At 41.0% G+C, this 21,829-nt stretch overlaps 1 protein-coding gene across 1 annotated transcript in view; it reads right to left on the bottom strand.

Moving 5' to 3' along the window:
* Positions 1 to 10,772: 10,772 nt before the first annotated feature.
* Positions 10,773 to 21,829, bottom strand: part of BCL2 (BCL2 apoptosis regulator) — a 97,057-nt gene continuing 86,000 nt past the window's right edge. Inside the window, exon 2 of the mRNA XM_071453386.1 lies at positions 10,773 to 15,472. Within this exon, the coding sequence (XP_071309487.1) occupies positions 15,338 to 15,472 (135 nt within the window). The 3' untranslated portion in view covers positions 10,773 to 15,337. The remainder of the gene's footprint in view (positions 15,473 to 21,829) is intronic.

The raw sequence follows: 21,829 nt of genomic DNA, 5'->3' as shown, positions 1-21,829 counted from the left end.
CTCTTGAGAGGTTATCTTACTGATGATTTAAATCTAAGTTAATTTCTTTATTTCCTTCTAGGATGATTGAAGTAAAAGATATCCGTTTGGACATGTGGCTCGGCTATATTTAAACACAGTTCTCTTCTGGACTCTTCCCACTCCCCTTTTTAATCCTGAATTTGAGTCTTTCATCCTTGTTTACAGCTGTCCCATTAGCAGTCTCAGCCTTCCAGTGCACTCTGTCTGCTCTGGGATTTTTCTGTCTTTTTTTTCTGGCTTCTATCAAGGAGTCCCAGTGGCTCTACCTTGTCCTGAAAAGAAACTAAACTACATTTCATGCTCATAAGGACAGTGTGCACAGATTGTCAACAAGCACGGAACTTGGGTGTTTGGCTATAAGTAGTGACATTGTTTGGCAGTGGTTGTTAGCCCTTATTCCAAAGGAGACATGAGTGAAGTAAAATAGCAAGGTCCAGAGTTTGAGCCTGTTTTCTGAGTTAATAAATTCTCTAATTTCTCTTCTCCTCCCTGCTGCCCTCAGCATGCAGGTAGGAGTGAGCACATATGCCCTCTCACACATTTTTTCCCTTATATACAATGCCTTTTCTTTCCTGAAAATTGCCCAACTTGATGGACACTCTGGAGCTGGCTGGGGTACTTAATTGGCCATGGAGCCCCAAAAGCTGTTTGGGCCATGGCTACTGGGAGTTGCATACCCTAAGTAGTTACATTGTGTGTTAAGGAGTGTGTTTGGGAGTGACAAAGGAGGAGGAGATGGAGCATCATTTCCTTGTCTTCTCTGTACCTCAGTCTACTCTCTGAACAAGGTATTTAACTGTTATCAAGCAAAAGTGAGAACTTTTGTGCCCATTCATATCTAGCTTATTTCTGATTCTTCATCTTATTGTGTGTTTAAAATAAAAAGGAAAGTAAAGGAAACAATACCCCGGGTTGGCTGTTTGCTTCAACAGCAAGCATCTCTTGAGCTACCTTTCTTAACAGGCACATAGTTACCTATGTCAGCATCTCTTCCTTGCATCCTAAGTACCAAGAGGAAGAAATTGAAATTCTTGCCATTCCACCCAATTGCCCAAATTTTGGGAGAAACTCAAGAAAAGAAGCTGTTTGCACCCTGAGGTCTGATGGCAAAATGACTTCTCTTTTTATCAAGGCTAATCACTTTCCAGCCCTGTCTCTGGCAAATCCTCTATCTGTAATAATCAAGTCAGTATATATGACATAGTTTTTTGACAGAACGATATTTCTTAATAATTTAGTAGCATTGTACACACACAAAAACAGAGTTATAATTAGCTCTCATCCCTAAAGTTGGAAGAGCTTTTCAGTTCGTTGGAGGCTGCTGGCCAATTCTCTTATCTAATTGGATGAAGTTCCTACTTTCTCCCATTTGTATAATGTCTGCTTTTACACAAACTCATTAAGTGCAGCTGTACTCCAAGTTTCTAACAACAGCCCCAGTGAAGACTAGGCAGAAGTTTAATAGCTGTTCTGTTCTCTCTTTTTCATCTGATCTTAATCCATTTTGGTGGTGATGTGTGCCCAAACATCTTTCCCTAGCACCTAATTCTACCCCCTCCGGCTTTTTATTATGAATTATAGTAATAATTAGAAACCAGACAAATTGCATAAGATTGATCTGTTTTAAAACTGGAGACTTTGCAGCTTGCTTTCAAGGAAGATGGATTTAAAGCAATTATTTGTTTCTGTGAGGCATACAGAAGTGATTTTTCCCCTTCATTTTGAAGCTAGCATTAAGATGAAATCACATAATCACTACACTATTCTTTAAATCTTCAGAGACATTAAACTGATTATACAGGTAGAATAGCAGCATCATAGTTAACACATTAAGGTTTTTCATTTAGATGGATTTTTTTTGCAAAATGAATACATTTTAAACCAAACAACACACTCCCACACACACTTTTGTCAGTCTGACTTCTCTTTTTCTCATGTTGCTGTGTGTAATTTTGAATTTCTACTTAACTGAGTATACAGAGTAGTAGAAAGTCTTCATTTGCCAGAATTCAAATTTGTCTTACAGTACTGCCGACATACATTCAAATCACATTTACAAAGAAATGTTTACCACACACTTCCAGCAATACAGATATGTCATTAGTATATGATTGGTATTAGAGTGATTTTATAACTCCTGTGGATGTTTTTTTCCCACTGAAGAACTATTCCAAGGTTTACTGGGGAACTTCCAGCTGTATAATTTCCTTTCCTTATTGCGTTCCATTTTCCCACCAAACAAGGGAGGCTGTAGGAGAGAGGGAAACTCAGAGAAGAAGGTTTCTCACAGCGTTGATTGTTTCATGAGGACACATATCTGTGATGATAAATGCTCTTGCTCAGATAGCTGGTGATAGGGAGACATGGGTGACAATAAGGATGACATTCTTTGGCACTGGGGTCTGAAGTTACAGCTGTGTATGTGCACATGTCTGCAGTGCAAAAGATGGAAGACAGCAAAGAAGCACAGTGAGACATCAGTGGAGGGACTTCCTCCTAAGCCCAAATTGAATAAGAAGGGAAATTTCCCTCTGTTGGTGCTCCAGCTCCTAGCACCGATATTCCCTTCAGGCATAGTGCTCTCCCGGCTCTGAAGGTCACCAAAGGCTTGACCCTTACAAGGTTCACAACACCCTTAGCTCTGTCTAGCATTTAAAGATGCAAACATCTGGCAAAATTCAAAGGCCAGTATGAATAGGGAGGACCTGCTGAACCCTGCTTCCTCTACCTTAGAGTCTTTCCTCAGTTCAAGTCCTCATAAAGAGGTACCAGAGTTGAACATTTTGTTTCTATTCCTGTGAGTGCATGAAGACTGAGCAGTGTTGTAACCAAGTCCTAGTCAAAAGACCTTTACGTCAAAGTTGGCAAAATTCAGGAGTGCAGGTTGCATATCAGTCTTCTCAATAATGACACCAAGAAGTAGTTTAATTCTTTGACATAATATAAAACTTATCTTAGCATGAGTCACGAGTAGTTTTTTGACTGATGTCTCTAATCAAAAACTAAAATCTGTGAACATCTCTGGTTTTCAGATAACTGGCTCCATCTGTAGACATGTTCCATCCTAGTCTCAATCCCTGTGTAGGATTGGGGCATGGGCATTCTTGTTTAGAGTCCCATTTGTTGTCTCCACTGGGCCTCCTACCCTACACATACGTAAGATAAGCTTGTCTGACATTCAAATTGAGAACATTTAGGTCTTTTCTACCCAATACAGACAATGTCTTTTAAGTGTGCAAGCTTATTTTTAGAGGAAATATTTATATATTAAAAGGGCTCTTATAATGCTGGAACATTTGTTTTGTTAGCTACAGTCATCATAGGTACATCATTAAATTTACAACAGTAGCTGCTCTCTGCTAATTTTGTAATGTTTTGACAGAACTTAACACATGAATGTATATTTGTGCTACTAGTCATCGGTGAATCATACCACTTAATTGGATGGCTCAAGAAGATAAATAGATGTGGTCTTTGGAAATGAAAATGGCTTCTTTAATTTGTGACTGAGTTTGTTTGTATACTGCTTTTGTTGGAAGTAGCAATTTTTGATGGGTTTTATGGAAAAAGCGGTGACTTATTTTCCTAACACTTGAGTGAGTGGTGATAGTTATTGGAGGATGTGATGACAGAAGAAAAGCGGGTTTTAATTTTGGTTTTGAAGTGGGTGGGGGTGGGCAAGTGGATACTCAAGACACATTAATGAAGTTATGTTGACAACTGCTAAGTGTGAAGTCTGTCATGTATTTCATTGCAATGAATGTGTCTTTATAAGCAAACTGCATTGGAGACATCTGTGCAATTGTCAGCTGTAATTAAAGGATGATTCAGCAGTGGACATACAGTTGAAAATGAAGGACAGAATGATTTTTTTTTTATGTGGGTGTGTATACTTCTGTTTGCCAAAAGTGACATATCTTTTTGACTAGCTAATTCTTTCCAAGTATCTACTAAAACAAAAAAAAATATTTTACTTATTTTTTTAAGTACAATTTCTACAGTAGGAGAGAACTTGAATATTTTAAGGCAAGCAAATTGATGCTTTTTGGTCATATGCTTGTTGGTGGCATTCTGGAGATACATAGAGAAATTACTTCCAGAAAGACTTGGGAAAGCATGAGGTAAAACATCACTTGTCAAGCATGCTAAATAAGCAAAGCAAAGGACAGTGCTTAGTCCAGACCACATCTCTGCTTGCATGTGCCATGCTCACTTGTTACACATGCTGCAGCTGTGTGTCATGGTCCATTTTCCTAATACCTTTCTGACTGTACTATGGATTTTGATGTTACTTTCAAAGGAGCTTGCAAGGGACAGCTGGGGTTTCTCCTCATAAGGGATGAGCAATATTCAGTATGGCTGTCTGATTTTTTTCCCCTGCCACATAGCTTCCCATCACAATCAACCTGAACTTAAGAAAAGTAAAAGTATTTGAGGAAGGATCCAGGCTTTTCTCAGGGAGCTGAATAGCCTTTTGTAGCCCTTAAAGCTGTTCTGCAGCTATCAGTACTCCACTTCCAGTGCAAGCACTAAAATTTCTCTTCCTAGCTCCAGTTAGTATCAATGGGAGTTTCCCAGTAGATGATGATTGGAGTAGTTCTCAAGTGGGTAGCATGCTTTGAAAAGCGTGTGATGTGAAGAGGAGGTTAAGCCTATCTGAACCTTGGATGCTGTCTCATCTCGGAGGTAGCTGTATAAATTTTTCTTTTTATACTTCTTGAATATCTTTTATGACCTCTGGACTGCCCTGCCTTTCCCCCTCCATCTTGGCAGAAAGCAAGAAAGCAGCTACAAAGTAACAGCACTGAGGTCTAATTCCAGAACTGGAAGTTGTTTTTTGGATGTAACTGGAAGCATTGCTATTTGTCCTTGGTTAAAGATTGATTTCGTGTCCCTAATGAAAACACAGGGATAAGGAATCATGCTGATTTAGGTGGTAGGCAGCTGGAATGAAGGGCTTATTAGGTACCTAGTCTGTGAGGTGAAGGAGTGAGGAGGAGCTGAAAATGAGCATCTTTGTTTAAAATACATATGTTTCTTTTCCATGGCCACATTTTTAACGTGCAAAAGGTATCAGCTTCTTTTAGAGTTGCGAGTTGGAGGAAGCTGTGCCTGCCACTAGCAGTAAATGAGTTACTTAATGGGAAGAATGTTTGCAAAGCCTGGAGAGAAATAACAGCTGCCTTTTTAAGTTGAAAAAAAAAAAAACAACCCAAACCAAAACAAAACAAAAACAAAAAAACCCCCCCAAAACAAAAAAAAACCACCAAAACCCCAAAACTCCAACCCTATAACATTTCAAAACTGTAGCATGATCAGGAATTTTTTTTTAAAGGCCTGGATGAAAGGAAATTAGTAATGTGTAGGGGGTGCTGAATGGCCCAGGCACCTCACCTGTTTTATTCCTAGCTGCAGAGGGAATTCAAAGTTTGACACCAGATGTAAAGCAAACCCAGAGCCACATGAACTACTAGCCAGCTTCCTTCAGCAACATTAATTTACAGTCTCATGAGAGAGCACTTTGGCTTGCTGCCAGTTTTGACTTCAAGCAGCGTTGTCGGAGGACAGAGCAGTGCAGGCAGTGGTCCCTTTCAGACCACGGCATCTGGGCACTGGAGCAGACAGCCCAGGCTCCTGGCCGGGCTCTGGGGCAAACGTTACAGAGCACGTCTGTGCCCCAGCTCCCTGCTGAAAGGCAGCATTAATTATCCTGCATTAATGATCCTGCAGGCTGGGGCTCTGCGCTGCCTGCCCCGTGCATTACAGGCTGCTGGCATCCTTACGCCGTGGAAGTGGGCCTGCCAAAACTCCTTTCTCAGGTTGGCTGATGTGTTTGGCACTGCTGGGCCCTGCCAGTGGGTTCCTCCACTGTTTGCTGGGAAGAGGGCAGTGGAGGCCAGGAAGAGGAGCTGTTTAGCCAAAATCTCTTTGTTTTGCCATTGGCAGTGCTGTGGGATGACACAGCAAAGGTAGGGAGGTGTGATGCCTCTCAGCTTTTTCCAGTGATCCTGTCTTTAAGGAAGTACATTTCCAAAGTTCCTTGATGCCTGCTAGGGTGTTTTATGTGACTCATGGATTCACTTTCCAATCTTTTGCTGTTTTTGTTTGCTTTCTTTTCAAACTATCTGTCCTATATGGATATCCCATCCCTGGAAGTGTTTGAGGCCAGAGTCTATGTGAAATCTCATCTAGTGAATGGTGTCCCTGCCCGTGACAGGGGGGTGGACTAGATGATCTTTGAAGGTCCCTCCCTACCCAAATCATTCTGTGATTCTGTGAAAGGCTGTGCAGTTTGAATGCTAAGCATTCATGCTCGGGCAACTGGAGGTGTGTGTTGTCACTCTAGTGACTGGAGGGTTGAACCCAGTGAGAGCAAGAGGCTTTTTGACAAGTGACTTGTTTTGAGGGGTTTTTTGAGTAAAATTTAAGTAAATCAGGGGTGATTACTTCCACTGCAGCAGTACTGTACAGTCTATTTTTTTTGTCTGTTTTTTTTCTGAACACAGCATTTTCTCCTTTCACAATTTCTGATGTAGTTGCCCCAACAAAGACAAAGGGTGGGTGTATCAAAGTTGTTGCCACGCTAATATGAAGACTGCATTCATTGACTTTTTAAGTGTTTGCATCTGATATGCTCATCAGTTCATAAGATTATTGTGGGTCAGTGGAACAATAAATCCAATTTTGGAATTCATGATAATTGATTAAAAGCGTGTTTTTTGAAAGACTATGTAGTAGTTCTATGGCACGCATTTATGTAATTTCATTACATAAAGTGCTTCTCCAGTGTAAGCTTTCCCCTGCAGGGTCAAGTTGACTAAACACTTTCTCCACTACTGTAACTAAACTTTCTGCAACAGGGCTTTTTGGGGAATGGATATGGTGGATTGACCCTGGCTGGATGCCAGGTGCCCACCAAAGCCAATCTACCACTCTCCTCAGCTAGGCAGCAGAGAGAAAATATCATGAAAGGTTCCTGGCTCGAGATTAAGGGCAGGTAGAGATCACTTACCAATTGCCATCATGCAAAACAGACCTGACTTGGGGAAATTAGTTTAATTTATTGCCAATCAACTAACGTTAGTATAATGAGTCATAAAACCAAACCTTAAAAACATTTTCCCCCCAGTCCCTCCCTTCTTCCTGGGCTCAACTTCATTCCTGATTTTCTCTACCTTCTTCTCCCTGAGCAGTGTAAAGGAACTGCTGTTAGGAGTTGTAGTCAATTCATCACGTGTTGTCTCTTACTTGTTCCTCCTCAGGATGAGCAGTCCTCACACTCTTCCCCTGCTCCAGTGTGGGGTCCCTCCAACAGGAGACAGTCCTCCACAAACTTCTGCAATGTGGGTCCTTCCCAAGGGCTGGAGTTTTCCACAAACTTCCATGGGGTGCGGTCCTTCAGGAACAGGCTGCTGTAGCATGAGTTCCCCCGGGGGGTCACAAGTCTTTCTAACAAATCTCATGGGCTCCTCTCTCCATGAGTCTGCAGGTTCTTCTGCCAGTAGCCTGCTCCAGCACAGGTTTCCCATGGGCTCACAGACTCCTTTGTGCACCCATCTGCTCTGATGGTCTGTGGGTGGATCTCTCCTCCACCATGGACCTCCATGGGCTGCAGGGGCACATCTGCTTCACCATGGTGTGCACCACGGGCTGCAGGGATGCCTGGAGCAGCCCCTTCCCTTCCTTCTTCATAGACCTTGGTGTCTACAGGGCTGTTTATCTCACATATTCTCACTCCCCTCTCCAGCTGCAATTGTGTGTTTTCCTCCCTCACCTTCTTAAATAAGCTATCCCAGAGGTGGTGCCATCGTTGCTGATGGGCTCAGCCTTGGCCAGCAGTGGGTCCATCCCGGAGCCAGTGGACATTGGCTGTAATGGACATGGGGGAAGTTTCTGGCACCTGTGTAGCCCCACAGCTACCAAAACCTTGCCATGCAAACATGATACAATGGGATAAAGTTGTGCTATTCTAACTAGATGGTGCTGGATCAGGTGTCATTCATCCCCCCCACTGCCCCTTAGCATGGTCTGTGGCTGCTTTGACAGAAATGTGCCTCTCCATGCTGGTGGTCTACCAGTGCAGAGACCTCCATGGTGCTGATGCTCACGGTAGCGCAGCCTGAAACATGCACTTTGGACATTATTATTAATCCATGAGCAGTGTCATCCACATGTATTGCACCCTACCTCCCAAAGGGTGTTTGTGTTATTAGAGGGGTAAGAAGACTAATAATCTAGAAGTCACAGGCAGGAAAGGGAAAAGTTTACTTACCGGATATATTAAGGATCAGCAGAGTTTTTGGAGTGGGAGTGTACATGTGGGGAGAAATTTAAACAGGCACAAAACTCAAGGGTATGATTAACTAGGGCATTGGACAGCATCTCTGACCACATAGGCAGAGAAGTGCCTGCAGCTTATCAGGTGGACAAAGAAAAGGAAGGAGGCTCTTTTTCCATCTCATCCCCAAATAAATAGGTTGCCTGACTTCTGTCTCTGTCACCTGTGGCTTTATAAAGGTTTGCATCAGTACTGTCTGCTCCAAATGGACACTTTCAGCTGTATGACCAGGACCTTTTCTGAGTCCAAATTTTCACCACAACCAAGGCATTGAATTCCCACTATTGTGATTGTGCTTGTAGTAAGAGTTCTGGAGGACACACACAGAGGAGGGCAGGCTGATGCGTTTCTCCAGGATATCCAAGAGGTAACTCAGTACGTTTAATATGAGTTGCATAGGTCAGTACCAGAATAGGTACTCCCACTGGAGAAGAAGAGGTGAACTAATCCAGAAACACTCTTCAGTGTTCTTGTTGCTTCAGGATAGCAGGGAGTGTGTTTGCACTACCTTTTAGAAGTCTTAAAAAAATTAGATACACATGCTTTTAACTGACATGTATTTATCCCCGTAAGATTTTAGAGATCCATTCTGGATATTTTCAGTACTTGTGCTCAATTGTAGTGGGAAGCAGTGAACTACAGCCTATGATGGGATGCTTCAAGAGCTGCCTTGTTGTTTTCCCATCTGAGCAAATCAGTTTCTTGCAGTGCACAAATCTTGACTGCATTGTCTTTTGCCCAGGGTAACATGTCCTCAGAGGCAGATCTGGATAGCAAAAAGTTAGTTCCAAGCAGAAGGCTAAGGTCAGTAGTTAAGTGAAACTTAACGTGTTCCTCCTCAGGTCAGTCGTTATGTGAAACTTAAATGCCATGCAGCTGGTACCCAGCCGTTCATAGTGGAATGAACTTCACTTTCTACCACTTGTAGACTCCCATTAAATATTTAGCAATTGAGGAGGACAAAAGCAGGAGCTATAGGTATTATGGGATGGAGAGCCTGCTGCTGCAGAGGGACAACTGCACACTGCTGCTCATGCAGCTTCAGTGGAGACTTACAGTGCTTGAAACCACTCGGGAATGTTTTGAGGAGGGAGCTTTCTGGTTTTGGCCCAGCAAAACTTTTTTTTTAGGGTGCTCCTACCTAACTTTCAGACAGCCAAAACCCACCTTAGTTATCAGATCTAAGGGCTCATTTTGTCTTTATCTGGACCTCTTCTGTTCTCCCCATCTGCTCACTGTGCTTGGTCCCAGTGGTAAGGTAAGCATTTAACCCCAGGTGCTGATCTGTTAGCTTTTAAGAAAAATGGGAGTTATCTGAGTGGGCATAAAGAGAAGAATCCCTGAACTAATTTACCTGGTTTTGCTGAACTCCCTTTAGAAACTTAATCCCATCTTCCTTTGTTAGGTTTTAGCTAGAAAAAATACAGTTCTGGGGCTGCTCTCCTCCAAGACCTTGTCTTCTTATTTCACAAAATAATGGCAGAGAGAAATGGTAGTACCTGCCCTACTGCAATGTGGTTTACCTTCTACTTTGCAAAGGTTTAGTAACCTTGCTCTCTGCTGGACAGTTAAATCCCAGAGCCCAGAGGACAGAGTCCAGCATTGCATTCTGTTGTGTTGCCTCTTCTTTCAGTTTCAGGCTGATTTCCTTTACCTTCTCTGTCTTCATGGACACAGAGGGGTAGATGTTTTGCACATGTGCCTGAGTTATGCTTGAAAAGCATTAAACTGTGAACTTCAGGCCCTCAAAAAAATGTGTATCCATGACGTCACAGTGCACTCATTTGGCTACAAAACCTTCTCAAGAAGCTGGTTAAATTCTTAAAGCAGTTAAATACTCATTACCTGAACACATTTAGCTATGTTCTACCTGAGTTAAAGCCACAGAGGTTAAAAGGCAACCCCTGTGAATCAAGGGTGAGTTAACAGGAGCCTGTAAGAAGCAAAATACCTAAACACTTTTTGGAAACTTTTTGGAAACACTTTTTGGTCATAACTGTAGGAAACCTTCAGCAGTAACAAAAATATTTCTGTTGCTCCTGCTGAAACTTGCTAATGTGCATTTCCAGCTTGTGGTTACAAGAATGAAAACCATTTTTAGCAAATAAACAGAAGAGTCTTGCTGCACTTTCTGCAAGGCATCAAATGAATAGGAGGGCAGAAAGGGTGACACTGTCCTTGGGTCCCAAAGCGCAGACTGCACCTGGGGGCTGCATTTCACACAGCAGCAGCTGCTCAAACCTGGGTCACTGCATCTTTGTGAGCAAGGCTGGGGAGTACTGGCCACTGCTGAGCAGAACAGGTGAACAGAACCATCAGGAAGGAAACATTATGTGTCATTTATGGGATTACACCCAAAATGACAGAGTGGCTTTTTATTGACAAATCCTAAACAATGCAAATGCAAAACAAGTATCTCACAGTGTGCTTTTATTATTTTTTCACAATATAAACTAGACAGACATGGAAAGTTTAATGGCAGCATGTTCTTATAACATTTTAAAGACAAAGAACAACATAATCATATTAAATGATGATAAACTGACAAACTACATTACCATACATACATCATCCAAAGGTACTGGATAAACAATATCTGCTTATGTACATTTATGCTGGTGATAATTAAAATTCAAATATTCAGAAGAAAAGGAAAAAAACTGCTATTTAAATTATAAAAATATATAGTTTTTGTGTGGAACTCTTAATGCTGTATTACTTTTTGAAGATAATTTCTTTGTGTGATGAAGCTGCATTAACTTAGTATAGAAGTGTAATTTAAATGAAATACAGATTAAATTAGCTCTTTTGTCTACCTTGCATTTAGCCTTGTTGGAAAGAGAGATAGGAACAAAAAATAAAGCTGGACTTTTGCAATGAGAAAGAATTTTTATACCCATAAATTAAAATATGTATAATTTTTCATATAGTACTGAGCCATAACCTTGTAATAGAAATAAATCATTTTGTTAGTTTGTTCAGAGATAGAGAGAGGAAAAATAAGAAAGGCTTTAAACATGCTACTTCACGATACTTTAATCAATAGGTTTGTGAAGTGCAGGTGCACAGCTACGAAGTGTCATGCTCCAGGGTCAAAGCATGAAGTCCAGACTCTCGCTGCCTCAGCTGGGGAGACTGTGTGGACTGGGACCGTGTTCTCTGAACTGCATCACCTTCGTGTTACCTTTGCACATCTGGTTTCAGACTTCTTTTTTCATAATTTCTCCTTCTTAGTGCAATACTACTCAGGCTATATAATCCCCAATCATAACAGCAAACTGATGAACTTTTACAGACTAGATAATTTTACAATAATTTACCTGTAATTTTGTAATTGCAGATTTTTAGTAATCATAGCCATGTAGTGCACACATTTGTAGCTGCTTTTAGTTAACAGTTATTTTCAGACCATCTTGAGTGAACTCCTGCAACATGAAGATTTTCTTACATACCAATGTCATTCTCCGTATCTTCCAGCTCCCTTTCTCATCTCTATACGTATATCCCTGTTACCTCGACAGCCCCATTAGTCCTTTGGTGGATCCAGTGCTTGTTCCATTAAGATATGTCATCTGTATCACCTCTAATTTCAGAATACTTTTGCACAGTTTTTTCATCTGTTCCTAAGTAACTGATTTATGACAGATCTCAGGTGATCCTACAGATTATTTTTTCAGAAGCAAAATACTCTTCTTCATTATTTTCTTAAAAAATAGAGTGAAAAAGAATTAAGGACACCTAAGCTGAATATAGCAAAACCCAGTACTTCTCTTTGATGCCTATGCATTTGCTGTTTTTAAAAAGTATTAACAAAGTTCTATAGTGAAAAATAATTGTGGGGTCTCGGCAAGCTTTTTCTCTGCCCTTATATCATCCTTTTTCAAGGGAAAGGATGAAAGATAAACAAATTCCAGGTAGCACTCATCTTTAACCAGGGAGATGGTTCAGTGATCTCTCTATTTCCCTCCACTTCTGACCTCTTCCTTCCTTTTTGATCTCTGGTTCTCTATACGTAAACACTTCAGAAGTGTCCCTCTTTTTAATGTTTTTTTCCTCTTTTACAATTTGGATATGGTGGGAGTGGTCAGATGTCTGTGCATACACAGTGACAGAGGATGGGTTTTCACTGAAGCGTGATCTTTGAGCGTGGAAGTCTGTAAGGCATTTTGTGGAGGAAAAAAAATCTTACATGGAAGTGTAACGAAGAGTAGGAAAGACAGGAATTATTGCAAAAGAAATGCAGGAATGAGAAGAGAGGATTTTATTTAAGAAGTTCAAGCTTTTATATACATTCAATGTTTCTAAATGTTTTCTTAATAAATGTATTATCAACTATCATTATACCTAATGCAGCCACAATACTGTACTATTCTGCAGTCAGGATGGAAAAACTCCATCAGCTCTTTAATAAAATAAAATCGTCAACAGTCATCATGACTCTTCTCTTTGCCTGGTACTAACAAATACACTGGGAAGTCCAGTGAGTAGACACAAGAGAACACAAAATCCTCAGTATTCATTTAATTGTGTATCATGTGTCGTCTTCATATTATTTCTAAAGCAGCTTAAAAAAACTTTAGCCATTGGAAGGTATTAAAAACCAAAACCCCATTCAAATTATCCTGGTATTATAGCAGCACTGGAATTGATATTTTTTACTACTTTTGACAATGTAAACCTTTAATAAAACAAACAATGTTGAAACAATTTGAGGTCTAATAGTTCATAAACTTTAATGGGCATATGGGCACAAATTGAAATGAAGACTAGATTGTGAAATGAAACATAAGCTCAATAGCAGCCAATTCCAGTTGTGCAATTGGCTGCAAACAAATTCAGTTTGTAAGCTGAGATAAAAAACAAAGCCCACACTCAATCCACAATACTCCTCAGTTCCTCTGATTTGAAGTATTTTTCATAAAACCCCTACATGACCATGCCCACTTCTTAGAGAAGCACTCTGAAAGCACTGCAGTACTATTTGTCTGATGATGGGATTTTTCCTTTTCCTTTAATCAAGCATAGTTCACATTTTTGTCTTCTTAGAAATATTTCCTTTCTACATTTCTATAAAATTAAGTAATTTCAAATCTGAAATGTAAGCTTGCCCCATCTTTACTCATACAAAGTGTAGGTGCCACGACTAAATAGCAGTAAAAATGCTGAGATGTACAACTCTTAAAAAAACCAACCAAACATAAAAGCAGCTTTGAAGACACAATATCAACTACAGCCTTAACATTGAACATATTACATTCCCGAGTTACTGGAGATATTTTGCATATAATGCCACAAAGTTATTCAGCTGAAATCTTGAGGTTGGAGCTACAGTTTATTCACTGTGTGTTTTTCACCCTTTGAGCACTTATGTATTGTACGGTACATTTTATCCAGAACTTTACAAACTTTCCTTTTATATCTGGACATCCATTTACCCACAAATCCCACATTTCAAAAGTTTCATAGAAAAAATAGAAGCGCAGGATTTAAAATGTTTGAAGCTGGACATTTCCATGCCTCAGAGCAGCCCCTGGGACTCGATGCTTCAGAGTCTTCGGTTTCCAGGGGACTCCTGGCCCCCGTTGAGCTCAGGGAAAGCCGTGCTTTGAACACAGGTCTGTTTATAAAACTGTGTTATGTACTCTGTGTTATTTCACATGCGTTGCGTTTTGTAACAGGAGCAGATGACTTCACGCCTCCCCCTCCCCCTTTTCCTTCACCCTATTTTCACTTGAGATGACAGTAGGCACCTGCACAAGAGAGGTGTCGAAGAGTCTCTGTCCAGAGAGAGGATTTTGAGTTTCTTCATCAGCTTTTCTTCTGTAGAAAGTCTTAGGAGACTATTCGCATGAAAATATTTTGAGGGCGAGGGGCAGGATGATAAATCTCACTTTCCTTTCCTGTTATGAATATGAACTAGATTTTGGTGTCCAGTTTGATAAACAAGGATAGTCAGAGCTAATCTGTGACTTAGCTGAGGTCTGCTTTTTGCCAAATAAAATTAAGATCTTTTTCAAGTTTCAGGGATTTAGAGACCACATCTAATTGGTTTCAAACCCCCAGAGGAACTCTGTAAGTAAGCAGGATTAGTTGCAGATATGAGCCCACTAAAGTGGGACACAGGTCAGGTCTTCAGACTCCAGCTCTGCTCTGTTGAAGCAGGCACTTAAGGTCTCCTGATGTTTCTGTGTCAGTAGCCACAAAAAACATTTTGCTGCTGAGAAAATCATTGGAACAGCAATTTCCTGCGAGCCCCAAAGATTTAACTTCACACTTCTATTAAAAAAAAAAGTTGACATGTGTTATGTGGGTATTGTGATTATGATGTGATGGCACAGCTGGTAACTTGAAAACACGTGTTTAAAAGGCATAGGCAATCATATTTCCAACTGTTCTCCTGTAGGGATAGCAGAGTGTCCTTCAAGAAGTTTCTGTCTTGACTGCACATATGTACCATGTTGAATTGTTTACTACATCAGTTCTTGCCAGCAGGACAGGGTGAGAACATTGTTCATGCTGACCTTGTCTCTCAAATCCCTCCCAGAAAATGCTAGGAAATTCAACACAATTTGGCAGTTTTTAGCAGCTCAAGTAACTGCCCTTGTAAGTGTAAGCAGGTAGGTCTTTGTCAGTATTTTCGCTCTTCGGAGATAAAATAATCCAGCCAGCGGCATTAATTAAAAAAAAAAAAAGAACGTAAAATACTCTGGGGCTCATTAAAGTTAAGAATAAAAACATGATGTGATGACAGATACAACTTGCTGAGGTTCTGAAAATAGCAGGTTAAAATGTAAATATCTTTTAATAAATAATTTTCCGGCAATGTAAAAATAAATGATATTTCCTTTGGCAGTAATAGCTGATTTAATCTTTTGCTGGGAAGTTGCTTTGCTCATAAAATATCATTGTGCTACAGAAAAAAAAATATTATTTTGTTGTTTTGAAAGACTTTTGTAATCCACAATAAACTGGGTGACTCTACTTATGTCCGAGATAAGCGCCAAGAGTGATGCAAGCTCCCACCAGAACCAGACTCAGGATAGTCTTCAGAGAGATCCAGGAGAAATCGAACAAAGGCCTCATACCATTGCCATACAACTCCACAAAGGCATCCTAGAAAGGGAAATAGTGAGAAAAGGAATATCAGAATTGCAGTTACTGTTTTTTTGGGGGGACAAGGGAAATGGCAAAAGAGAGGCAACTTCTTCACCCTCAGGGGTCACCCAACAATCCTGCTGGCACAAGAAGACCACACAAACCTATTAAAATAGTGATTTGGGAGGTCTGTTTTGTGTGCTTAAAAAAAAGTTCTCCTACCTATTTCTTTATAAATATTGCTGAAATTACTTACGGTTGTGACTTCTGCTTTAGGCGCACCCAGTCTAACAGAAAAGACAGAACCAGCATTTTAAAATATAAGTTACCACTATTTTGGGTCCTAAATGTTGTCTAAATGTAGGTCAGCTTCATTGAAAATAAGGCAGTATTTGTTTGGTTCCCTGGGCATGGGCTCAGAAGACTTTGTCATCTTAGCCACAGATGTTTCTTCCATATGAACTGAAGGTGTTAGGGTTGTGTTACACCTATGATAATCTTTCACAACTGTCACCAAAAAGGGTGATGCCATGGTCCAGTGCTCCAGGAAAATCTGGTCGTGCATGTAGGCACCAAATGGAAAAGCTGTTTAAGTAGCAAAGATAAAGTTTTTGTGACTTATAAATACAGTGGGATTTGACTGGGCAAATGACTGGATTGGTGATACTCCGCACATAATGCCTTTCTTTCAGGCTGCAATTCCTAACGAGCATGACGCTTCAGGGCATTCCTCAGAGACAGATAAATCATACTGTACGGCACGAAAGCAGTAAATAGCCAAGCTGAATGACTTTAAAAATGTGACAAAACTGATAGCATCATTTATGGCAACTCTTTTACTGTGCTGCCAACTAAGGTCTGCTCCCAAGCTATTGCAATAAGCCCATGAAACAGCTAGCTAACGTGACAGTTTCTGTCTCTACTTTTAATATCCTAGACTTCCCATTTTTGGTAGAAGATCACATTCTCTATTAAAGTTATAGTGCCTTTAGCTGTTTTGCAATGTTATTATGCTAGGAGTTGACCCGTCTTCTAATAATGCCTATCTGTCTTCTAATAATGCATATATTGTAATGGTTTACAGCAGAAACTGAGGAGAGAAAGGTGTCCATTATTAATGTAAACCTTCCAACCGAGCTAATGACAATCAAATTCTGTAGTAAAATTAGCTTCCCTCATCAGGCATCTCCAGTTGTCGTCAGAAGAAGCGTGTTTGTGGCTTTACCACGAGAGGGCGTGTAAGGATTTTTAATATTCTGACTTCTATTCACTAGACGCTGAGTGAGATTCAAATAAATAATAGATATTTGCTTCCAAAATGTGTTATTGCATTAAGTACTATTGGTGCATGTTGTAGGTCAGAGTGGATGTAAGTAGGTAAGGCTTGATAGCAGAATAGCCACAGGCTCTGGCCAAGCGAGTGACGTGAAAACACGTCTGCCTCTTGCTATTTCTCAGCTCAGCTTGTTCCTCTAGGCAATCATTGTCCAACTTGGGTTTCCAAAGGTATATTCTTAAGTGAAAGCAGCTTAACCTTTTGTGGGGAGGATACAATGTTTTAATGCAAACTCTTAATTTCAGAGAGAAATTGGCAACTTTTGCTTAGCTGCCTGTTTTTTGACATAGACATTTGCAAACTCTGGCCTTAATATTCTGCTGTCCTGTTGCAGAGCTGAAAAAGCACACTCAGTTTGCTGTGCAGCTCTTTGGAAAGCTGCTTTTATTTCTCCTTAAGGCTATGAAGTAACACAATATCCTAAAATGTTACAGACTGGGCTAAATCCTGTTGTCGCCAGTACAGACTCAGTGACTTCCACAGGAGCCTTCTCTGTATAGGGAGTTCAAGATCGGCCTTATAAAAATACAATAAGGGTAAAGTTCAACACTTGGCGATATTATTATGGGTCAAAAAGAGAGGAAATGAAAAAAAAAACACTCATGGAAACACAAGTCATGTGAAAACATTTAAATGTTAAGGTTTTCATGGTTTCTTTCTGTGGGGAAGGTCTCACTTCTGTATATTCATGACAGTGTATGCATACACAGTATCAATATCAAAATGAGTGTATTTTGTGTTTCCCTTCTATCCCAGTTCAGGAACATTCCCCCCAGTTTTTCTGTGAGACCATTTCCAATGATTCCATAGAGCTTCTGGTACTGGGTATGGGAGATGGACAGAGGAGAGCAGTAAAACTTGGACACCAGACAAAAATATGGCATAACCTATGGCTCAAAAGAAGAATGTTAACAAAAAATGTGCAGCATGCAGTACTTTTTTGTCCGAGATTACTACAACAATAACATGAACCCAACCTAATGGTGTCTGCACTATATATTACAAGTAGCTCTTTATGATCGTTCCCCCTCCCCTTCTCAAACATTCTGATTAGACCTATTTCCGAAGCTTGTTTGAACAGCCTGTCACTATTTGTTTAAGTTTCAAACCTGTTTTAAATAAACACATGTCCATTTTATGTACTAAAACAAGGGGGGTGGGAGGAGGGAAGTATGACCCGTTGCTGAAAACTATTTTAGCACAAAGAGAACCCTAAACAGAATTTTAACCTTTCATAAGGTTTTGTCTTCTGTAAACCCATGTATTTGTCACTGGATTTTTGTCACCTAAACTGCTCTGTTTAAAATAAAAGAATCTCAGCTAAAATAAATAAGATTAGGAAAATTGTTTGAAACACTCGATGTCCTTTGAAAAGCACTCTTTATAATGAAAGCAAGGGTCCCCTTGGCAAATAGACTGAGGCAAGTTCTGGCTTGGTCAACCTTTCTGGAAGTCTTACACAATTGGAAAGAAAATCATTGCAGACCTTGCTTTTAAGACCATCAAAATTTAATGGGAATTTATATCCTGGATGTAAAATTATATCAGGGCTGTTAAAAATTATATGGAAAAGAACTCTTCATTCAGTTCTGTAAGTTTTTAAAAAGCCATTTCTTAAGAAGCTTTTATTAAGTCAAATCAGTCTGTTGCTGATTTACTGTGCAAATTTGTGTTGACTGTTTCTGTGAAGCAAGAAAGGTGGTGGTGGTGAAGGGAAAGATGCTCTGCCTGAGCTCCTCTTAGGCACCAAAGCTCCTGAGATGCCTGCTTCACCTTGCCTCCTTTGATTGGAAGCCATGAGGATTGCCCCAAGGGCACCCCTCACTGCCTTCTTGCCCATTGGACTGTATGTAGGGAGGACAGAGCATGTTCCTGGCCAGAGTTCCAGGGATTTGCAGGGAGCCCAGGACAGAAGTGAAATTCGTCACTCTGGGAGGATTAGGAGGTGTAATAGTGCACTGAGTCAGGGCAGTCTCAAAACAAAGAGATCACACTATCCCACTCTTCTGCTGGCCCAAATTCGGCAGCTCTGGTCCAAGAAACAAATGTCATTAATTACACGGGCATCCTTTGCTTGTGGAATGAGCCAATTTTGTTCAGCCTCGGTCCTTCCGCAGCTCAGCTTGCACCCCAGCCCGAGAGGCAAGGCACAGCTCCTCGGCCACAGAGGAGGACGTGCTGCCCACAGGCTGAGTCCAGAGCAGCATTATGGATCTGACAGCTCCTCACCAGAAATGTGGAGGGAGAAGGCAATTTCTGCATTTCTGCCTGGCATTTCTGACCGAGGGGGCGGCGGGGAGAGCTAACATGAGGAAGTAAACGCTTCCTTTTTCTACCTGAATCAAACAGCTGGTGAGGAAGTGACTTTATTTCCCTCGTTATCATTGGTTTGGCAGGATATCCTCTTGAGCCACACATTGTATTGAATGAAGAGCCAGAGAGACTTCCATTTTACTGTACGGGAATTGCCTCGCAGCTATTTTACGCTGCCCTCTCTGTGACTCCAAAACAAACAAACAAACAAACACTCACTAGCCCCCCAGCTTTTGAAGAAACTTGTACAGGTGTGAACAAGGCCAGTTTGCCATCCACTACGGGGCAGGAGAGGGAATAGCACACACTCTGATGCCAAGGTTTGGCAGCTGAATGACTTTTACCTCACCCCTGCCTCCACACGAATGACATAAATTCTCATAAAAGCTTTTGTTCCCGCATGGTAACTCATTTCAGAAAGAGTTTGGGGAGGGAGGGAGGGAGGGAGGGAGGGAGGGGGTGGACAGAGTTGGTTAAATTGTCCCATGTTTTCTATGCCGTGAAACCTCATTAAAATGTCATCTTGCAGCTAACAAGAAAAGTTCTTGGAACACAAAAAGTAGACAAATGTGTAACTGTTCTTTTCCCAAAGAGTTTATGAGTCTTTCATGCAAGCCTAAATCGTGAGTACAAATAAGGGCAGCTCAGCCCCTGGCTGTGCTGTGCTGTGCTGAGGTGTGGTGTTTCACAAGGCCCGTATCTTTAGAGAGGCCGATATCCTTTTACACCTGGGAGTGCCGACATGCTGGTAGCCCTGCCAGGTGCACATTAACAAATTATAATGGGAAGGAAAAGAAGGTGTCACCACATAAACCCTGCTGATCATGGAAAAAGAACCTGCCTGGGGAGTGGTTTTGGCATGTGAACCCCTGAACCGATTTCCATCTGGGTTTTTTTCTTTCCCTCTTCACCTTTGCTCATGGTAGGAATTGGGTCTATTTTGGAGACACAGTTCAGTGCTGAACTGAGCAGTGCTAGATTAATGGTTGGACTGGATGATGTTAGAGGTCTTGTCCAACCTGGTGTGATTCTATGATTCTGTTTTGAATTCTCTGTTTCTGCAAGACCTGACACAGTCTTAGGTCTGCAGCTGATGTATTAGATGCTGGCTGCAAACAATTTTTTATTTTGTTTCTACAGTGTCGTCTGAGGTTTCTGACTTTGAACAAAACTAGTTTTCATCACAGTAGTCTTGCCTAACTTCTTTGTTCCTTATCCTTACTATCTATTTGTATAAATTCCTGCATCAGTGAGCCTGTGATTTTGGGGCTCTCACTGTAAGGCTCTGTGAACTGGCATTAGTAGAAATAGTATTTGCATGACTGACTAAACATGTCAGTCAGATGGAGACATCTACGGAGCAAGGACTGACTGTGGTTAGGTTTGCTCATGAAAAGTGATGCATAGGCTTAGAAATATATAAATGTGAGTAGTTACAGTAATGGTGATGACTAGTCCTCCTGTCTATGCTCCTAAAGAGTGACCCTTCTGGCAGGTAGGTTTTCTCTAGACCCCTGTGGGATGAAGGGTAAATCCAGGCTTTGAGGAATAGTCAGGCCACATCTTTAAAAACAGGATTTGTAAGGTGTTGATCATTCAGCTTGGATGGAAATCCATCCGGTGTTCAGACTAGGCCACATTCTTGTCAAACCAAGTCAGCATGAGAACTGTTTCAGTAATTTAGTCTTGGCATCTCTATTTAATTCATTTAGACGTGGTTCTGCAATATGCAAAAGCCCAGACCTAATGGAGGCTGCCTCGTTCTCTTATTCCTGGAAAGGCCCACACTATAAAATGAGGTATTTCTGGCATTAGGAAAACAGCTGTAATGTCAGTGCAGCAGCTAGCTGTGTTGGTATTTGATGGGCGCCACTTCTGAGGGAGCACTTTTAGCAATTATGAGAAAAAGAAGGCAAGAAGGCCTTCTGGACAAAATACTGTGTTCAAACAACACAGTCAAAGCTGCTCTATTTGATCCTTCCCAAATTTGAGATCTTTTGTAGGTTGATAGTCCTGCTCAAATAATTTGCTGCTTTATTTGATTTTATGAAGGTATCTTACTTAGAGTGCTAGAGATTGTTCTACCTAGAAAACAAATGTTTCCCCACACATGAATCTCAGTTGCACTAAAACCGAGTCACCAGTGGGTCATATTCTTCCCCAAATTATCAAACCCATTCTAAAGAGTTTACATTCCCATGCAACAGTAAATTTAGTGACATCCATTTGTGGATTTGTGAATCCCTTTGAAGGAGAGAGCAAGTGTCACAGAGCTGCTGGGGAGACTCATCTCACGCTGTAACATCGCTCTTTACCTGCATCCTCCGAAAAGAGGCTGGATGCATTAAGACCCTTGTCAAATCTTCAAGAATGGCTTAAAAAAAATAATGACAAAATAGACTTGAATGTCAATGCAGGCCTGTTTTTCCCTAAATCTTACTTAAATTCTCTGTCTTGTTTGTAACTGGCTTTCTATATGAGTGCCCTTATCCTGCAAATAGCCCAGCTAATTTAAAAGCGCAGCTCTGAAGATTTGTCTACAGTGGGTGCTGCACTGACAGCAGAGGAAAATGTGAACACATCCCCCAGTACATTCCCTGCCTGCTCCAGCTGCCTGGGCTGTTCTTGAACTGCCACAGAAGAGTTAAATCACATAACTGCCTGGGAAATGGGAAATGAAAGTAGCTGCTTGTACAAGTGCTCAGGGGGCTGTGGCACAGTGTCTG

The sequence above is a fragment of the Agelaius tricolor genome, unplaced genomic scaffold (genome assembly GCF_023055355.1).
Source record: "Agelaius tricolor isolate 1412-34295 unplaced genomic scaffold, bAgeTri1.0.p SCAF_2, whole genome shotgun sequence".
Taxonomy (NCBI): Eukaryota; Metazoa; Chordata; class Aves; order Passeriformes; family Icteridae; genus Agelaius; species Agelaius tricolor.
This window is presented reverse-complemented; position numbering and strand designations above follow the sequence as displayed.